General features: G+C 43.6%; 1 protein-coding gene and 1 pseudogene across 7 annotated transcripts in view; one reads left to right on the top strand and one right to left on the bottom strand.

The window, feature by feature from the left end:
* The window catches only part of LOC100174408 (neuroblastoma breakpoint family member 3), a 53716-nt gene extending 33956 nt beyond the window's left edge, over positions 1-19760 (bottom strand). For 2 of the 7 annotated variants that reach the window (XM_063715407.1, XM_063715413.1), the window contains exons 1-2: positions 19271-19758; positions 14418-14689 (exon numbers count right to left, since the gene is read on the bottom strand). In XM_063715407.1, the coding sequence (XP_063571477.1) occupies positions 14418-14550 (133 nt within the window). In that variant the 5' untranslated portion in view covers positions 14551-14689; positions 19271-19758. Of the gene's footprint in view, positions 1-14417; positions 14690-16740; positions 16923-19270 lie in introns of those variants that run through there. The other 5 variants (XM_063715408.1, XM_063715410.1, XM_063715409.1 and 2 more) reach the window with 4 other exon arrangements.
* Positions 617-3327, top strand: LOC100453204 (profilin-1-like; annotated as a pseudogene).
* Positions 19761-21517: the final 1757 nt, after the last annotated feature.

The raw sequence follows: 21517 nt of genomic DNA, 5'->3' as shown, positions 1-21517 counted from the left end.
TTTTGGCCCTCAAAGCTAACCTTGTACCATTAGATCAAACTGATTCACATACTTTTGCTCGAATTAGTCTCAGAGTTGTGGTTCTCACTTGATTTTTCCAAGGAAACAGTGTGCCACTTTACTATCATTTCAAACTTTGAAATTTAAAACTCTTTTTATTATGCTTTTTTGTCTTTGTTCTATTCCATTGCTTTTGGTTTCTTCTCAACGGATCCCTCTTATTTCTAGGCTAAATATTTGTCATCTACTTTCTGTCAATTTTCAATTTTTGAGTGTTTGTTATCTCTCTCTTTGTTGTATGCTAACAGTTCTTCACTGAGGTAAAATTTGCATAGAGTATACTGCAAAAAACCTAAAGGTACAGCTTAATAAATTTTAATATAATTATACATTGTATAATAACACCCAGTTAAAGATGGAGAACATTTTCCCCCATGCCACAAATTTCTGATGTGGTTCTTGCCAGTCAATACTCATCCCCCAAATGAAGAATATATTCTGAATGTTGTCACTGCCTTAGCCCCTTTGTGTTGCTGGAAAGGAATACCAGAGGCTGGGTAATTTATAAAGGAAAGAGGTGCCTTTTGCTCATAGTTCTGCAGGCTGCACAAGAAGCATGGCACCCGCATCTGCTCCTAATGAGGGCCTGAGGCTGCTTCCACTTGCAGCAGAAAGTGAAAAGGAACCAGGGTGTGCAGAGATCATATGGTGAGAGAGGAAGCAAAAGAGAGCAAGGAAAGGTGAGAGGCACTTTTTAATAGATAGCTCCTACAGGAACCAAGAGAGTGAGAATTCACTCACTACCTTCTCCCAGGGTGGAGATTAATCTATTCATGAGGGATCCACTCCCATGACCCAAACACCTCCCATCTACCCCCACCTCCAACACTGGGGACCACGTTTAAACATGCGATTTGGAGGGGACCAATATTTAAACTTAGCAGCCACCATAGATTCATTTTGCTTGATCATGTGCTTCATAAAAATGGAATCATTTTGGCTGGGCCTGGTGGCTCATGCCTGTAATCCCAAGACTTTGCAAGGCTGAGGCGGGCAGATCACCTGAGGTCAGGAGTTCAAGACCAGCCTGGCCAGCATGGTAAAACCCTGCCTCTACTGAAAATACAAAAAATTAGCCAAGTGTCATGGCAGGTGCCTGTAATCCCAGCTACTTGGCAGGCTGAGGCAGGGAATATTTTTTGAACCCGGGAGGCAGAGCCAAGATTGTGCCACTGCACTCCAGCCTGGTGGACAGAGTGAGACTCCATCTCAAAAAAATAAAAAAAGGAATCACTTAGTACTTTCTCTTGTTTTGACTTCTATTCATGTGCTTATATAGGCCACTAATTTGTTTGTGTTTTTCCCTTGTTTCATTTTGTTTTGGCCAAATAATATCCTATTGATTCTATGATTATCACACAATTTCATATCCATTTTTCTGATGGGAGACAGGTTTACTTCTTGGCTACTGTGCATAAGTAACTATGAATATTCTCATACAATTATTTCTGTGAAGGTACATACTTATTTTCCTGGGTATCTATAGCTATGGATGGAGATGCTTGGTGAATGGGAAGAAAATGGACACAGAGTTTTGCAAAGTCATTATATTATTTTACATTTCTAAGAAAGATGTAGGCCATTTCCAGTTGCCCTACATTCCCACACACTTAATATTTTCAGTCTTTTAAATTATAGCCATTCTACTAGGTGGGTAGTGATATCCTATTTTGGTTTTCTCAAGCCTAATGTTCAGTAAGATATGTTCTTATGGAAAATATCTTCTCAAAATTTTATATTCATTGATATACTGGTGTGTTTGTCATTTCCTTTGTAATCTATAGAGTTCTTTATATATTTTTATATATTTTGAATGCATCCATTTATATATACATATTTTTTGCTACATTATACAGCAAATAATTATTTGCTATTCCTGCTCTACAGATAGCTTTTAAGTTGTTAAACAACAACATAATAAGCAGAAAGTTTTTAAAAATGAAGTGCAATTCGCTTGATTTCTTATTGTGGTGAGTGTTACAGTATCTAGTCTAAGAAACATTTTCCTACGTCAAGTTCATGGATTTCCTATTTTTCCTTTACAAGGTTTCTAATTTTAACTTTCACATCTTAAGTTAATTTCAATGTATGATGGAGAGTGGTTAATATTAACTTTTTAAAACAACAAATATTATTTCACTCAAAATCGTTTTACTTAAAAGTCTTTCATTTCACCAATGAAGGGCATTGGTGTCTTTGTTTTCAAAACATTTAGAAGTGGCGGCGTGAGCATGTTCTCACTCATGCATGGGAATTGAACAACGAGAACACTTGGACACAGGGCGGGGAACATCACACACCATGGCCTGTCCTGGGGTGGGGGGCTAGGGGAGGGATAGCATTAGGAGAAATACCGAATGTAAATGACGAGTCAATGGGTGCAGCAAAGCAACACGACTCATGTACACCTAAATAACAAACCTGCATGTTGTGCACATGTACCCTAGAACTTAAAGTATAATAAATATATATATATGGTGGTGCAAGGGCTGCTGCACAGCTAGCAGAGCCGTGGTGAGGAGGGCAGTGCCTGCCCGCAGCTCTCCGCCTCCCCTGCCCGCCAGCCCAGGCGGCCCCAGCAGCACCGACCAGAGGAGCCCCGGCAGCTGCACAGCGGCCAGGTGGACGCCTCTATCTACAGCCTCGTAGCAGAACAGACGGGACCTGTTAGGTTCGCGGCCATCGTGGGCAACAAGGACTCACCCTCCATCTGGGCCGCCGTCCCAGGGAAAACCTTCGTAAACATCACGCCAGCTAAGGTTGGTGTCCTGGTTGGCAAAGACTGGTCAAGCTTTTTTGTGAATGGGCTGACACTGCGGGGTCAGAAATGTACTGTGTCCCGGACTCACTGCTGCAGGATGGGGAATTGACTGTGGATCTTCAAACGAAGAGCATCGGTGGAGCCCCCACCTTCAATGTCACTGTCACCATGACTGCCAAGATGCTAGGCCTGCTGATGGGCAAAGAAGCTGTCCATGGCAGTTTCATCAACAAGAAATGTTATGAAATGGCCTCCCACCTTCAGCGTTCCCAGTACTGACCTCCTTTGTTCCTTCCCCTCAATCATTCCCCACAGCTTTGCCCCCTTTCTTTCTCATACACACATATGCCATTTTAATTTTGTGGGCCATTACCCCACACCCCTATTGCTGCCAAAACCACATAGGCTTGGGGCCAGGGATAGATGGACAGACACCTTCCCCTACTCATAGCCCTCCTGTGTGTGCTTGGAAAACTTTTTGAGGGATTTTTATGAATAAAAAAGATTCTACTAAAACAACTAAATAACTATACATATGTGGTCATATTGTTTGAATCTGTATTCTTTTACTTTGATATATTTATGAATACTTACACCAGTACTACCGTTTTTAAATTACTGTAGCTTTAAAATCAGTTTTGAAGTCTAGCAGAGTAAGTCCTTCAACTTACTGCTTCTTCAAGACCAACTTGCCTATTCTAGGATATTCAAATACATTTGGAAATTAGCTTTTACATTTCTCTAAAATCTCCTACTAGAAATATTCATCAGAATTCTGTTGAGGTAACATGCTAACAAAATTGAATCTTCAAATCAATGAACATGATATATATTTCTCTATTTAGTCTTCTTTAATTTTTCTCACCAATTGCTTTTAGGGGCCTTGTACCTGCTTCATTGCATGTATTCTTAAGCATGTAATGATTCTGACTATTAATCTCTATTATGTATTGAATTTCATTTTCTAGCTGCTAATTGCTAGTATGGAGAAATTAAGATGATGAAATCAACGCTATAAAGGCATCATTTAGGTACAACAGACTGCACCACTTTAAAATGTGTAATTCAATGCATGTTTACAAATGTATACACTAATGGAACTACTGCCACAACCAAGATAGTGGAATTTCCCTATGCCCCAAAGATTCTTGTACCCCTTTGCAGTTCATCAGTCTTTCAGCCCTCGGCCTCAAGGAGCCGCTGTCACTTCAGATCCATTTCCATTTTCAACCATTTTCTATAAATGAAATTATACCCATATTCCTTTGTGTCTGCCTTCTTTCATGCATCAACATAATTTTAAAATCCATCGAGTATTTGCATCAACGGTTAATGCCTTGTAATTGCTGAGTAGTATTCCTTTGTGTGGCTATACCATGTTTGTTTATACTTTCACTTGTTATTGGACATTTCTATCATTCCACGTTTGGGCTATTATGAAGAAACTATCATGAGCATCCATACGTGGCAGGCCAGGTCTCACTAACACAGGCCTCCCTAACAACTGTTTCAGTACTGACTGAGTGGTACAGTTAAATATTAAGAGGGGGAAAAAAAAAAAAGCCCATGCCCTTATTACAAAGGCTGGAATGTAACCAAAGCCCACGAACAGTTTTGCCTAGGCTTTTCCTGGAACTTAAAGCATGACAAAATAATGAAGGCATTCTTAACAGGAGTCATTTAGTATTAAACAAGTTTTATCGGGGGTCTGAAGTAACTCCCCAGGCCTCCACAAACAAGTTTATTGGAGGTCTGAAGGAACTCTCCAAACCTCTGTGATTTAGCAAGAGACAAGATAAGGGTGCCCAGCACCTAGACCCATTTAGATTAAGTGAATTTACTGAGGCTCCAGAGGAAGGTCTTCAGGACTCAGACCTTAGTTATAGATTAGAAGAAGTTAATCACTTATGTTTTTAGATGAATGCACACTTCCACATACACACATAGCTTAGAAGGTACATAAGCTCAGGAAGACTTTGTAATTTTGAGTTGGTCTGGTGATAATTTCCAGCTCTTTTCCCTGTAACTAGTTGCAGAAGTAAAAACTCTCTTCCTCCCCAGTTCATCTGCATCTCGTTACTGGGCCACAGGAAATAGCAGCCCACCCCTCAGTCTGGTCTGGAAATACACATACAGATCATGTGCAGACATAGTGTGTAAATTCCTAGGAATGGAATGACTGTCTGTCTGATTTGTATATGTTTAATCTTTAAGAAACTTAGATTTTCAAACGAGTCCTACCATTTTCCATTCCTACAAGTATAAGACTTCTAAGTGCTTTATATCCTCACCAACATGTGCTATTTTCAGCCTTTTTAATTTTAGCCATTCTCTTGGATATGTACTGGTATCACATTGTTGTATTGATTGAGCTCCCTGATGACTAAACAGTAGAGCATCTTTTCCTATGCTAATTGACCATTCATGTATCTTCTTTTCTGAAGTATCAAGTCTTTTGAGAAATTGTTTCATTGTGCTGTTTATCTTATCAGACACTACATATATATATACACACTCTAAAAAAACCCTTTGTTGGAAGTAAATATGGTATCTCCTATATTGTGGTTTCTTTTTATGTTCTCTTAACATTCCCTGTTTGGAGATAATGATAGATAAGCTTCAAAAAGGTGAATATACACACCCACACCCACACCCACACACATATATATATACACACCCACACACACAGGTGAGCCACCACACCAAGTCTGTTGAATTTATTTATAAGCACAACATGTATTTAGATATTACTTGAAATGAAATTGTATTTTTATTTCATTTTCCAAATGCTCAATGCTAATATACAGAAATACAAAAGACTACTTCTATTGAGCTTATATTCTGCAACATTACCAAATTCACTAATTAGCTTTGGTAGATTTTTGTAGATTTTTAGGATTATTAACATACACAGTCATTATCTGTGAATAAAGACAGCTTCAATTCTTTCTTTTCAATCTTTTCAATACTTTTATTTAGTTTTCTTACTTTATTGCATTGATTTACATCTCTAGTATAATGCTGAAATGAAAGAACAACATATATTCTACTTTTTTCCCTGATTTAATAGAAAAGCATTCAATCCCATGCCATTTAATATAATGTTACCTGTGAGTTTTTTTCAAATCTACCCTTAATAGGGTTGGAAGTGTTGCCTTCTGTTCTTACCATGCTGAGAGTTTTCTGGGGTTTGTTTTTATAAATCATGAAAAAAGTTTTCAATTTTGCCAAATGCTTTTACTGTGTATGACAAGGTAATCATACAGTTTTTCTCTTTTGCCCTGATAATATATAAAATTATATTTTTAAATATAAAAAAGATATCTTGAATCAAGCTAGGACAGTTTTTTTAATTATAAACTTTTAACAAATACATTGAAATATAACTTACAAGCAATTGAGATGCATGAAAGTGTATAATCATTAAAGTGTATAATTTTAAGAGTTTGAGCACAGTATACACGAGTCAAAGAGAAAGGACAGAAAATACTAAGGATGGCTCACCATATGTGGTCTATCTTGGTGAACGCGCTATGTGAGTTTGAGAAGAGTTATTTGTTGGCTGTTCTTAGATGTATTTTGCTTAAATGTTGACTTGGCTAACTTGTGCCATTGATTGCGTGAATTTTGTTCTAGTGGGTGCAAAATTACTGTCTGATCACTTTGGACTTATGTGGACTGGTTTATGTTTTATTACAACGGATTCATGGAAAGCCCACAGCATTTCCCAAGACCCTCTAATGTGCCAGGACTCAATCACCAATCCACCCCTTTGTGGATTTTGTCAGGGTTTGGTTTTAGGCTTTACCAGGTTGGTCTACAATGGGCCTTATTGAAAAGTGTGACACTTATTCCTAAAGCACATTCATTCTAGTGTCTCAGTTGGATACCTGGGTGCTAATGAGGTGTGCATTGAGTTCTTCCCACCCTGGATGGCAGAAACTCCATCATACATTCCCCAACCCTCCTCCACCTCAAGTACCTCTGGTCCAAACTCATTTTTATAGCAGCCACCCCTCTGTTAAATCTGTTAGTCTTTTAATTGTGCAGGTACAGTCCAGTCCTTGATAAGTATGCACATTGAACCCCACATAGACTTTGAGAGCTGCACCTTTGAACAGCTGTCTCCTCATCGGTGCCCTGCCCTGCAGATTGCAGTTGCTTCAGTGGCCTTGGACTCTGATCTCTGCCTTCTCAGCTCAGTGGGGCTGCCCTGCCCTGAGTGGACTCTAGCCCACTATGCAGCTGCTGAGAAATTCTCCGCAAAGAACTACGAAATCATGGGGCTTCCCCCTTAAGTTTTCTGTTGTACTGCCTGTTGTCCACTGTCTGAAAACAATTTTATGGTTGTTTATGGAGGCAGGGTTAGTCTGATGTGATTTATTCTAACAGACAGAAGCAGAAATCTGTTATACTCTTTTAATTACTGTGTCTTTTTAATATTATGGCAGACAGAATCCTAAGATGACCCCCAGTGATCTTGCTCTTATATAATCACTTCTTCCTGAGTGTAGACAAAGCCACTGAGGAGATGTCACTCCTGTGATTCTGTTACAATTTATGGCAAAAACAAGTTAGCAGATGTAATCGAGATCCCAAATCAGTCAAATTCAAGACACAGAGATTATCTGATGAACTTGACCTAGTGAAGGTGAGTTCCTTGGAGGGACTGAGGTCTTCCTGGAGAGAGTGCAGAAGGGCTTCCATGCAGGGCAATCCTCCTCTGCTGGCTGGAGGAAGCATGCAGTGGGAACATGGGAGGCCTCTAGGAGCAGCGAGAGGCCCCTGGCTGATAGCCAGCAAGAAAACAGAGATCTCAGTCCTACAGTCACAAGGAACTGAACTCAGCTGACAACCTGAGGAAACCTGAGAGGAAATTCTTCCCCAGAACCTCCAGAAAGAAACCCAGCCTAATTTCAGCCTGTGAGACCCTGAGAAGAAGACCCAGCTAATCCAGGCCTCAACTTCTGATCTGTGGACACTGCAAGAAAATAAATCGTTCTTATTTTATGCCACTAATGCTTGCAGTAATTTAGTATGCAGCAATAGAAAATTAATACAAATAAAATGGAAAAGGCTTTGGAGTGGGGACAAGAATGAAATGGTGGGAGAGGGATGCCTGTATGCTGATAAGGTTGATGTCTGTATGGTTGAATTGGGCCTACCATTCCTCATCTAATTAGCTATGGTCTATTAAGGTGCATAGCTACACACAAATATTGGTACTAGGTTCAATTCAGAGGAATAAGATATTGCATTCTTCAGAATAGACGAGAACACCCTGAATTTGGGGTCACTGTATCATAAGTCATATTATCAGGTCCCTCTGGGAAGGCTTAGAGGAAGATTTCCAGGATACACTTGTGACAACATTGAAGGCTTCTTTCTTCCCCAAAGGGACCTGATCTCCCCTCAGTCAAGAAGCTCCAAGTCTCTGAACTGGATGTCAGGTTATAAATTCCCCCTATACTGACTCCATCAGGCTTCTGTCCTCAGAACTAGAGTTTATCAGTAAAAGATGGACTCATGGGAGTCTAGGCATTTATTCTCTTATTTCATATAAATCAGTTAATGTGCATGAACAAAACAGACTTTGAAGAAAGTCACAGTTGCCAGAGGAAAACACCTTCGACATCCTCATGAGTCATCACGGGTGTTCTGTTGGGAGGACTTGATATGAGGCTTTCCTCCTCATGGGCTAGTGCAGATCCAGGGGAAATGTCATCAAGTCCTCCATTCGGAGTGTAGCAGCGGGGGCTGTTGATTCGTTAGGCCTCCTGCAGCTGGAAATGCAAGTAGTGCATTTTCATGGCCACCACAGGTGCCCTTAGTTTAGCATTCTTCAGAGCCAGAATCCAACAAGCCACAGAAGCTCTGAGTATTTCCCTTTCCTCAGTCACCCACATAAATGGCTTCAGGTCCTTCTGGGGAAGGCCTGGAGGAAGATTTACAGCATACACTTGTGGCAGCATTGAAGGCTTCACTCTTCCTCAAGGGATCCAATCTCCCCTCAGTCAAGAAGCTCCAGGCATCTGAACCGGATGCCAGGTCATAAATTCCCACTATAGTGACTCCATCAGGTCTCTGTCCTCAGAACTAGAGCTTTTCTAATTATTATTTAAGTTGATTTCTTAGTAGATTTCCCATCCATTACATTCCCAGACACCTCACAATGATGAGAATGATTAGTAACCACCACATATCCCTGCCTCTCAAGGAAATCCCTCCTGCCTTGTCTCTAGATGGCCAAGTCCCATGGCCTGTCCTCTACTCTTCCGGAACCCTGTTGTTCTCACTGACAGCGGGGAGGGCAAATCCATGCAGCATCTCCCGCCATGACCTCCAGCCTGCAGAGGATGGGAGCCACAGGACCTTTACACGCATGCCGCTGTTCCCCTCACCTGCGCATTTCTTAATGCCTTGGTGAGGAGAATGTCTCTGGATCTTCCTTGGTGGGAGCTAGAGGAACAAAGGTAAATAATGCTATGGGACCCACTGAGAACTGGGGCTGTGGAAGCGTGGCCACTGAAGTAATAGACAGATGCAGCTATTGCCAGATACTCAGTGCCAGAGCAGGGAGGGAGAGGGAAGAAATACGGACCTCACCTTCCTCTCACTTCCAGGCTCCATCAGGTGCCCTCCATTGCTAAACCTAACTAGAAGTGTGCACGCAGGGGAGCCAGGGATGCGTTCTACAAGGGACGAGCCCCGAGTGGCATGAGACAGGATGGAAATGAGTGGAGAGTGGATCTGTGGGAAGGAGGACGTGATGTTACGGGGAAACAAAAGGAGAATACTAGCTAATAACGCTAGGTGACACTAATATTCCAAAGTCTGTCCTCACATTCAGAATAGAAAGTTCAGCATAAAGCACTAAATAAGGAGTCAAGATATTGTACTTTCAACTGTCGTTCCAATAGCTGTATTATAAAGGGCCACTTTATTTCATGTCTTTCTAATTTGACCTAAAGTGCCAGGTGGCATTGGGGCTGGCACAGCCTTACTCATTTATGTGTTGAAGAGTACACAGAGACTGCCAGGCTGAGGGAAGTTGCAGGAGAATAGAAGAGATGCTCTCAAGGAACAAGAGACCACATGGCTCCAGAGTCAGGGGCAACATCAGCCACTGTCAGCTGCTCATTTTCCCAGACAGAGCCCACAAGCCTCAGCCATGCTTTGCTTCTGCAAGACGCTTCTTCACCTTTTCAATAAACCTGCCTGAATTTAAGCTGACGGGGGTTTATTTCTCCTTCATCATAAATGAAATTCTTCACCGCAACAATCTCCAATGAATTTTGGGCACAGCAGGCAGGCCCATTTCTGCTTCTGTTCCACTATCTCCCTTGTAGGTTGAAAAGGAGGAGGTACTGAATTACCTCCAAATGTTCCTCTGACTCTGATATTCTGTTATTCTGGTTCCTTTTTGGCTAGTTGGGTTTTGGTAGCATGTATCCTAAGGCATCCAGTTGAACAACCTTTGTCTATCGTGTCCAGGCATTCCTGGTGTTGTTTCAGATAAGACACTCTTGGGTTGCTGCACTCACAACCACTGAACCAATTCTATGACCGTCTGTTTCATAGCCACGTTTGCTCAGTTTCTATGTACATAAAGGGAGGCGACAGACAGCAAACTTGCAGGTTATAAATTGTATCATCTTAAAAAGGAAACAAGGCAACACCTTGCAATAAAACCTTAAGATGCATTAAATTTAAGCCTAATGCAATAAAGAATGCCCATAAAATTTTTATCTAAGGAATGTTTAGAAAATTGTTGTACAAGGACATCATCATTTAAAGTGATATGAAGAAACCTTCTCAGCTAAGCATATCGGCTAGATTAGAGAGAAAAATAAACAATCCATCTCTGCCTTGGAAAAACTACTGGTAACATCTTTCAAAAAGCTCTCTGTGTTTGAGTACGCACCTTGATCCACAGGCTCATATTTGATCCCAACTGGCGGCTGTTTCTTGGCATTAACATTGGATTCCCAACTAGTAAATCTTACCAAGATCTGAGTTTCTGCAGATATGATATTATTTTGTTGACCATCCTTATCTTCAAGGGCTACCAAGAAGGAACCAATAATTTATTTACCTCCCCAAGAGAAAAGGTTTTACCAATGAGACGCTTTCTCACCATGACCCCAGGACCCCCTATGCCCTGTTCACTTGAGTGCCCTTTGTGGCCTGACAGCAGCTCATGCTGGTCACAGGATTCCTCATAGATTAACCTCCTTCCTGAATCCCAACTTCACGGTGGTGGTGATGACAGGGGTCCTGTATCCCAGGCTCACGTCCCTGAAGTCATCAGCCTGTCTCCAGTTAGAAAAAAGTACATGTATATAGAGAGGCCTCCTTGGAAGGAGCAAAAGCTTTCTCACCTTCGTACATTAATGGTTGGAACGTACAATAGTATACACGCTTTGGGAACAAATATCTGGCATATTCTTACAGAATCAAGCAACTACCTATTCTATGACTCAGTAATTCCTAAGCATTTATCCAAGAGAAACTAAAACATATGTCCAGAAAATGATTTATACAAGAATGTTCATAGCAGTTTTGTTCATAATACGAAAAACTGGAAACATTCAAGTATCTGTCAATACAAGAATGGATCAATAAACTGTGATACATTCATTCCATGGAATGGCTAAAGGAACAAACTGTTGACACACAAAACAACATGGATGAATCTCAAAAACATTTTGAGTGCAATAGAAGCCATATGCAAAAGTGTGAGAAAAAAGATAAATAATAATGGTTTCAAGAAATGCACAGCAGACAGCCCAGAGGCAAAGACCCACAGGATGGCGGGCCCGTCCCAGGCTGTCAATCCTAATTAAGAAACTTCTGCTGGATTTTGCCCAGCTCCATTTCCAAGCTATTTTGGGTCAGTGACTTCTTTATCCCTTCCATGTTCCCTCATTTTGAACTAGAATCACTGTAAGTGTTATTCTATGTCTGTCACGTCATTTCACATTAAGGGCAGGTGAGCTGTTTAGAATGGCTAAAATTCAAAAAGTTGAACACACCAAATGCTGTCAAAGATGAGGAGCAACCAGAACTTTCCCATCGCTAGTGGAAATCAAAAGGGTACAGTCACTTTGGAAACCTTAAGTTCACTCAAAATCCTGCACATAAGTACTTACAGCAATTTTACTCCAAATTGCGAAAACTTGGAAGTACTCAAGATGTCTTTCACCAAGTGAATGAATAAACAAACTGTTGTAGCCACACAATGAAATCTGATTCACTGATTTTAAAACACAAGCTATCAAGCTATGAAAAGACATGGAGGAACTTAAAGTACATAATGCTAGAAAGAAGCCAGTCTGGAAACCCACACACTGTACGATTCCAACTCTAGCACATTCTTGGTAAGTCAAAAAGATAGAAGCAGTAAAATGATGAGTGGTTGTCAGGGGTGGAGGAGAGGAGGACGCACGAAATGGTGAAGCACAGGGAATTTTCAACAGTGAAACTATTTCGCATGATGCTGTATTGGGGATATGTAATTGCCAAAACCCATAATCTGTGAAACTCAAAGAATGAACTCTAATGTAAACTATGGACTTTAGTTGATAATGACGTATCAACAGTAGTTCATCAATTGTAATGAATGGACCACACTAGTACAACATACTAATAGGAGAAATTGTGTGCTGGAGGACAGGGGAGCCTAGGAGTACTCTCTGTACTATCCACTCAAGTTTTCTGTAAACCTAGAACTGTTCTAAAAATAATGTCTATTAACTTTTTTTTAATTAGGATACAGCAGCCCCATATCAAGGTTTTGGGGGCATCCTGTTATTGTGTGGTTAGTACTTGGCATTGAAGTGCACCAACCTGGAGTCAGAGCAGTTGGAGATTTCAAGGCCTTTGCCATTTACCTCTAACCCTGGAGTGCCCCCAGAATACAGATAGCAGATCGGTTAAGGAGAAGCAGTCTCAGCAATCTAGACAGTGCAGGTTTCTGGTAAGGACAGGTAAAAACCATCTGGGTGGGCAGAACTTGGTGAAGACTAGAAACCACTGAGACTCAGAAGCTTCCCCAGTGGCACCCACAAATCATAGGAGGGGGCTGAGAAGAGCTAAGGGCTACTGGATGAGCTCTCTGCCTGCAAGACAGAAGCAGATCCAGAGATTTTGGTAAATAATGTAGGTTTCAGTACAGTGTGATCTCTTCAGAAAAGTAGAGAGAATGAAAAGGAAAGAAAAAGAGATAGCAGGAGAGAGAAAGAAAACAGAAAAAAGGAAGAAAGGAAAGAAAGGAGGGAGGGACGGAAGGAGGAAGGAAGGGAGCAACGGAGGGTGGGCGGGAGGGACGGAAAGAATAAAGAGAGAGAGAAACGGAGTTGGAGGGAAGTCGTGAAGGAAGGAAGGAAGAAAATGAACAAATGTACATGAAGATGAGAACAGTGGGGAAACTTACACCACCAATATTTTCCACTAACAGGAACACGCTAAGTAGTTATTAGAGAAAGACACGCTACTGTAAAACCATATACTGTTTCCACGGGGTACAACCCCTTCCTCCTCCTCTGAAACACATTCTATCTCTGGCCCACTGTTGCCAGAGACACTGAGTCTTGTCTTTGGATAAGTTCTGGTGCCCACAAGAATGAGATGAGACACTGGATCCCAGAACACCAGGCCACGAACTTCCCTGTTGCTCCTTGTCCACTCCAGAAGCTACCCGGCTGCAGCTGGGGGCCTCAGCCCCTGGGTCTGATGTCATTCATTTGCCTTTCTCACTGGACTTCTCTCCTTGCACTGGCTCCTACTCTCCCAGGACATGTGGGCGACCACATGAGAAGAACACAAACAGGCCATGCCCCTTTCTTTCTCCCCCTCTCAATGCCTGCAGTGGTGGGTTCCGTGGGGTAGTGACCTGAGATTTACACACTGTGGGGCCTCTAGCCCAGAGCAGGGCCTGGTACCTAATAGTCACCCCATGAATGCTCAGTGAAAGACGCCGTCCACCACAAGGTCCTGGGGAACCAAGAATTCCACTGTGGCCCATAAATTCTAAGTCCTACAGGATTCTGGAATGGGAGATGGGAAAGGCCTTCAAAAGTGGCCACTTTTAACCCATTATACTGGCAACTGAGCCATGTTTCCCCATCCTGGACACATCCAGAGGGCACTGCCTAAAACCAGACACATCTCCCCACCCAGGACAGTGTAGGGGCCTTAGCCTGGGGGATGCAGGTGGACAGGGAGGAGGTGAGCCACGAAAGCTGAAGAGGAGAAAGCAGGTGAAACAGAGAGAAATGGGGGCAGAGAATGGGGGGTGAGAGGAGAAGAGCGAGGAGAGGGATGCAGATCTAGCAATAAGGAAAAGTCCTGGAGAGAACACTGTCCTCTCCTGAAGTAAAATCACTTCCACCTGACCACGGCACTGCAGGTCATGGGCGGCACACCCTGTGGGTTATTTGTTCATTCATTTAGCAAATATTTATTTAATATCTGTTGCCTGCCAGGCAAGGCCCTGCGATGTTTAGGGACCTTGGCATCTTCCCTTCACATCTGAGTCATAAGAGAAAGAGGACTCTCTGACCCCACCGAGCTGGCAATGCCTCGGGATTTTTACCTGTTGGATCTGGCAGCTCTTGATGTCGGCCCACACCATGTGAGGCTGCTCTTGGCGCACCCAATGGGGAAGTTTCTACATCAGGGCCTCGGAGAGTCCACTGGAAGCCCTGGACCGTGGGAGTCAGTGGCATCCCCAGCGTGGAGGCCAAGAGCACACAGCACTGAAGCTCCAGACACCCTCAGGAGGACGGCAAGGGACAATCGGCTGGTGAGAGCCTGGGTCACCAGGAACCTTCACCTGGGTCTAAACAGGATTTGTCTTCAGATTGCCTGTGAGATAAAAGAGAGAAATCAAGGTTAACATTGAGATTTGGGGCTTCGGCAACTTGAAGGATGGAGCTGCCATTTACAGAGACTGGGAAGACCCAGGGAAGAGCAGGTTGAAAGGTGGTGGGGAACTAGAGGTGGTTGGGTTTCCGTCATATGTCATCAACAGACCTGACCAGCCTGGGCAACACAGTAAGACACCGTCTCGGAAAATAAAAAATGAAAAATGAGCTGAGCATGGTGACGCACACGTGTAGTCTCAGCTACTCGGGAGGCTGAGGCAGGAGGATTCCTTGAGCCTTGAGTTAGAGGTTAGTGAGCTATGATGGCACCACTGTACTCCAGCCTGGCGAGAAAAAAAATAGAGTCCTGACTAAATACTAGAGTAGCCAGGGAAGTTTTCACAAAGTAAGTAATATTGGAGGCAGATCTTAGTGAACAAGAATTCCATTATTTCTGTTATGGAATTAAGAGAGTGTGGGTGTTGTTAGTTAATGCTTATTGAACTATCTTTGGAATCTCATCTACTGGTCTAGCTGGTCTATCTGTACACGTATATTCTATATGCTGTCTCACCGAGCTTTCACTAGGTTATGCTACAGTAACAAAAGCCCCAAAATCTTAGCAGCTACATATACAAAGGTTTATTTTTCATTGACATTTCCTTCCATGGCAGGTTGACTGTGACTCTACTCTACACAAGCTATTTTATTTGTTAGATGGTGAAAACTGTGATACTCGGAGAGTCTTGAATATGGTATTAGTATGTTCATTCATTCATTAAGAAATATTTATTCAATATCTGTTTCATGCCAGGCAAGGTCAAGTACTGAGAATACAGCGGTGAATAAAAGAGACAAAATCTCTAATTGCCAGGAGCTTATATTGAAAATCAGATTGAACACATACAAAATAATCATATTAACAACAATGAATACTATATTCACAAATAATAGCTGTAAGAGACTTTAGTAAATCTTTTAAATTAGAAAAACATAAAAATTATTAAAACTAAAATGGCCAGGTGTGATGGCTCATGCTTGTAATCCCAACACTTTGGGATGCCAAGGTGGGAGGATCATTTCAACCCAGGAGTTTGAAACCAGTCTGGGCACTACAGGAAAACCCTGTCTACAAAAAGGAGAAAATTAGCCGGGCATAGTGGTGCATGCCTGTAGACCCAGCTACTAAGGAGGCTGAGGTGGGAGGACTGCTTGAGCCTGAGAGGTCAAGGCTGCAGAGAGCCATGATCATAGCACAGCACCCCAGCCTGGGCGACAGAGCGAGACACTGTCTCAAGAAAAAAAAAAAGTATTCGATGTAGTCCTAAAACTATTAAGTAGAATACTATTGTTTCTATCACATCATGTGAGCCCTTTAAATGGCTTAACACTTATTTAGGTATGATCCATAAAGTTTTCCTGCTAATTAAGTAAACCTAAGAACAATTAAGTATAAAAGAGTTACTGTCTTGACAGGAAGATTGTAAAAACTTTAAAAAGACAAATAAATAAAACAGTCAAAACTGCAGCTCTGTGAGGCTCAAATAACATCTAATTCAAGTCACAGTGAACATCTAGCAATCATTCTGAACACCATGTAATTCACTTAATACATTTTGCCTGAATGCCCAACACATCTGAATTACCAACACCTGTATGTAGCCAAGAAACTGACAATCATTTATAAATTATCACCTATGACTCCTACTGCTCTATGCACTTATTTTTTAAATTTCATTCATTTATTTATTATTTTTATTTTTTGTAGAGACAGGATCTCTCTCTGTTACCCAGGTTGGTCCAGAAACACAAACAGACCCACACTAATTTCATAAATCAGATGACCATACAGTCATCTGATTTATGAAAAAAAGGGCCACATGGTGCAGAAGGAAAAGGATGGTCTTTTCAATAAATGGTGCTGGATCAAGCAGACACATCCATGTAGTAAAAAGTGAATCATAGCCAGGTGAGGTGGCTCACACCTATAATTCCAGCACTCTGGGAGGCTGAAGCGGGCAGATTACTTGAGCCCAAGAGTTTGAGACCAACCTGGGAAACATGTTGAATCCCATCTCTACAAAAAATACGAAAATTAGCCAGGCATGGTGACACACGCCTATAGTCGCAGCTACTCAGGAGGCGGAGATGGGAGGATCACTTGAGACAGGAGATGGAGGTTGAATGAGCTGAGATCCTGCCACCACACTCTAGCCTGGGCAATAGAGTGAGGTCCTGTCTGAAAAAAAAAAAAAATGCAAAAACAGACATAAAATTGTTAGCAGGTTAACACAGAAAAATGTGTTCATACTCTTAGGTTAGGCATTGATTTCTTAAAGATGACACGAAAAGCAGTAACCATAAAGGAAAACACTGATAAAGTATAATTTCATTAAAATTAAGAATCTCAGGCCGGGTGCAGTGGCTCATGCCTGTAATCCCAACCTTTTGGAAGGCTGAGGCAGGTGTACAACTTGAGCCTAGGAATTCCAGACCAGCCTATGCAATGTGGCAAAACCCCATCTCTACTAAAAATACAGAAAACAGCTGAGTGTGGTGATACTCCCCTGTAGGTCCCAGCTACTTGGGGGCTGAGGCAGGGGGATCACCTGAGCCTTGTGAGGTCAAGGTTGCGGTGAGCTGTGATTGTGCCACTGCACTCCAGCCTGGGCAATGGAGTGAGATCCTGTCTCAAAAAGAAAAAAAAAGTTAGAGAATCTCCATTCATGAAAAAACACCATAAAAGAGTGAAAACGGAAGCTACAGATTGAAAAAAGGGAAACGCAATACATATAAATCCTAGAAAAGAGGCATATCCAGAATGAAGTATTACAAATCAACAGGAAACAAGCATATCAATGAAAACTGGATAAAAAGATTTAATAGGCACCTCACAAAAGAGGACATATAAATGGCAATAAGATAGTCAATCTCAATGAAACCACACTGATATATTACTGCACCCCTACTAGAATGGCAAAATAATTTTTAACCGACAGGCATCAGCAACGATGTGGGGTAACCAGAATATCCCTGCTAAATGGTACAACCACTTTGGGAAAATGTTCAACAATATCTAATACTAAGGTTTTATCATTCACATACCTCTAAAACCAACAATGCCACTCCTACAAATACACCCCAGTGTAGTAATGTTCTATTTCTCAATCTGTGGTGGTTCACTTGGTCAAAATTCATTACCCCCCCACCTTTTTTTTTTTTTTTTTTTTTGAGACAGGGACTCACTCTGCCATCCGGGTCGGAGTGCACTGCCATGATCACGGCTCACTGCAATCTCAACCTCCCGGGCTCTGGTGATCCTCCCACCTCAGCCTACTGGGTAGCTGGGACTACAGGCACACACCAGCACACACAGCTAACTTTTGTATTTTTAGTAGAGAAAAGGGTTGCCACGTTGCCGAGGCTAGTGTGGAAATCCTGGGCTCAAGTGATCTACCCACCTTGGCGTCCCAAAGTGCTGGGATTACAGGTGTCATCTACTGCGCCCGGGCCACCTGCACATTTAAAATTGTGAACTTCTTCTGTATACTTCAGTAACTTTTCCAAGATTTCTCTGACGCAAAGTTCTCAGAAATCTTAAAGCTAGCATTTCAGAATAGAAAAAAATAGCTTCTGGTTCACTAGTGAAATTTTACTAATAAAATTTAAAAACAAAAAGAAAGCTACTAACGCATATCAGCTCAGAACAGATTAAACACTACCAGCAGATCTTTTCTTTAACTTCGTGAAGCACTGGGATTCATTCCTTTGGCAAAGAAAGGATGAACAACACTGTAACCCAAAGAAAAGATACCACTGCCAGAAAAGACTTCTTTTCGAAAGCAGCTCTAGCAGCAAAAGATAGGAGGAAAGCAAGGAAACCAGGCCAAATGTCTTGGTTAACTCTTCAGTGAAAGGACGCCAAATGAGATGATGATCTAAGAAGCCAGAAAGACAGACAGACTGACACAGGGAAATCACAGCAACTCCTCGGAGTGCAAACAGCAACCCCACAATCCAACCTACCCGAAATCCTGCGGTTCATTTGAGGCTTGCCCCACTAGTCAGGAGGTGATTCGGTGATGGCTACAAACGCTCCTCATGTGCATCCTGGACCTGGCACACCTGGCTTGCCCATCACCAGCCTGGAGACACCGCCAGGAGCAGAAGCCCGGAGGCCAGTAAAGACCCCAACTTTGCAAGGCAGGGGCGCGAGCGCTCTCACCTCTCAGGCCCGCAGAGGCAACCGATCAATTTCCGGCCTCGAGGGTGGGATGCAGGGTCAGTGTCCTCTACAGGATATAGGAGGACGTGCCCCCGATGCTGCTCTGTCCCTCCAACCCCTAGGATGCCACAGAACACTCCCCAGCGAGTTTCCTCCCAGCGCCCACGAGAGCTGGGCTGCAGGCGGCAGCGGCAGGCGAAGAATTCAGCGCAGGGAACTTAGGCCCCGGCGGTGCACGCCCCACCTCGCGACCACCACCGCTGGCGCAACAAAACTTGCGACGCCCGCTCCTGGACCCAGGTGTGCGCCCGCGGGTCCCGGATTCACCGCCCGCCCAGCCTGGCGCGCCGCCCTCACCTCAGAAAGGCTGGGTGGACTTCGCCGTAACTTCCCATTCAGATGGTGGCCGGCAGCCGCGCCGCCTCTCCGTCGTGCTTCGGCCCGGCTCCTGGCGCCGCAGGTTGCCCGTTCGGCGTTCCCAAAATTACCGCGCACACAAGCTCACGCAGTCTCGGGATCCTCACCTACCCATCCCAGTACCGCCGCAGTCTCAACCGCCACCCAACCCCTCGCCTGTGCCTGTGCCTGTGCCTGTGCCTGCAGCCCACTGGCTCCTCAGGATCCGGATCGGCGGCGTCAGGAGAACCCAAGGCGCAGGCGCGGCGGGGCCTTGAAGGGACCCGACCGCCTCTACTGCACAACGGGTTCCAGCAGGTTAGGGGCCCTTTGGGCGGAGAAAAGCAGTAACCGAGGGGATGCACCTAGTGCAGCTGGGACAGGGAATCCCTCTCTCCCCTCCGCCTCTCTTTCAAAGCACCAGCCCTCGACCCTCCAAAACGCTGATTTCCCTGGCCACTTGAACCGCCCCTGCCAGGTTAAAGAGGCAGGAGACACACCCCCTCGGGGGCCCGCAGTGTCCCGCATGCCCAGACAGATTTTATTTTTTTCTGAAAAGAAAAAAATTTACATGGTTCAACATGAATATTTACATGGTTCAAAATTCAAATAGGGCCAGGCGTGAGCCCTGGAGTTCGAGACCAGCCTGGACAAAAAAGAGAGAGCCCCGTCTCTATTTAAAAAAAAAAAAAAAAAAAAAATTCAAATAGTACAGAAAATTGTAAAGTTAAAATAGGCATCTCTTCCATTCCTGTCTCCCAGTCTCACCCTGTAGGCAATCTGTGGGATGCTGTTCCTGTGAATCCTTCCAGGGATATTTATGTACGTTTCTGCTTTTTTTTTTTTTTTTTTTTTTGAGATAGAATCTCCCTCTTGTCGCCCAGGATGGAGTGCAATGGCATGTTCTTGGCTTACTGCAACCTCCACCTCCCAAATTCAAGCTATTGTCCTGCCTGAGCCTCCCAAATAGCTGGGATTACAGGTGCCCGCCATCATGCCTGGCTAATTTTTGTATTTTTAGTAGAAACAGGGTTTCACCATGTTGGCCAGGCTGGTCTCGAACTCCTGACCTCAAGTGGTGCACCCACCATGGCTTCCCAAAGTGCTGGGATTATAGGCATGAGCCACCACACCCAGACTGAATTTTCACTTTTTCAAATTTTTAATTAAATTTTAATAGAGTCAGGCACAGTGGCTTATGCCTGTAATCCCAGCAATTTGGGAGGCTGAGGTGGGAGGAGTGTTTGAAGCTAGGAGTTCAAGACCAGCATGGGCAACATAGTGAGACCCCCAACTCTACAAAAAATTTGGAAATGTTGGGGGCTTGTCTAGTATCCTCGGGACTGAGATCAGAGTTGCCCAGGAACCCAGGGAGGTGAGGGCTCAGAGGGTGGTGAGGGCACAAAGGAAGGGAGTGGAAACCTAACTCTCAGGCTTTGGTTCCCATATCCTTCCCCAGGCCAGGCCCAGGCCCTGGCCCCCAACTAGGAGCAGTTGGGAGGTAGAGGTGGGAGGACCGCTTGAGTCTGGGAGTTCCAGGCTACAGTGAGCTGTGATGGACCAATTGTGCTCCAGCCTGGGAAACAGAGCAAGAGCATCACTCAAAACAAAGCAAAACAAAACGAAACAAAACTGAATACTAAAAAATGTGTTGGCCGGGCGCGGTGGCTCATGCCAGTAATCCCAGCACTTTGGGAGATGGAGGTGGGTGGATCATGAGGTCAGGAGTTCAAGATCAGCCTGGCCAAGATGGTGAAACACTGTCTCTACTAAAAATACAAAAAAAATTGGCGTGGCGGGCGCCTGTAGTCTCAGCTACTTGGGAGGCTGAGGCAGGAGAATGGCGTGAACCCAGCAGGCGGAGCTTGTAGTTAGCCGAGATCCCATCACTGCACTGCAGCCTGGGCGACAAGAGAGAGACTTCAACTCAAAAATAAATAAATAAATAAATAAATAAATGAATAAATAGATAAATGCTAATAGGCACATGCAGCTAGTGGAGACCATATTAGTGCAGAGGCACACCCGTAACGCTCGACTGGTGTTATACCCAGACGCTGACTTATTCTTCAGCACCCCCTAGCTCAGACCTCCCGAGCACCTGCTCAGGAGCTCTTTGGTGCTCCGCAGCTGCTGCACCTTGCGCTGAGCTTCCTCGTGGGCCTGCATGGCGCCCCCGGTCTTGTCCCGCAGGCGCTGCAGCTGTTC

This window comes from Pongo abelii, chromosome 15 (genome assembly GCF_028885655.2).
Source record: "Pongo abelii isolate AG06213 chromosome 15, NHGRI_mPonAbe1-v2.0_pri, whole genome shotgun sequence".
NCBI classification, from domain to species: domain Eukaryota; kingdom Metazoa; phylum Chordata; class Mammalia; order Primates; family Hominidae; genus Pongo; species Pongo abelii.
This window is presented reverse-complemented; position numbering and strand designations above follow the sequence as displayed.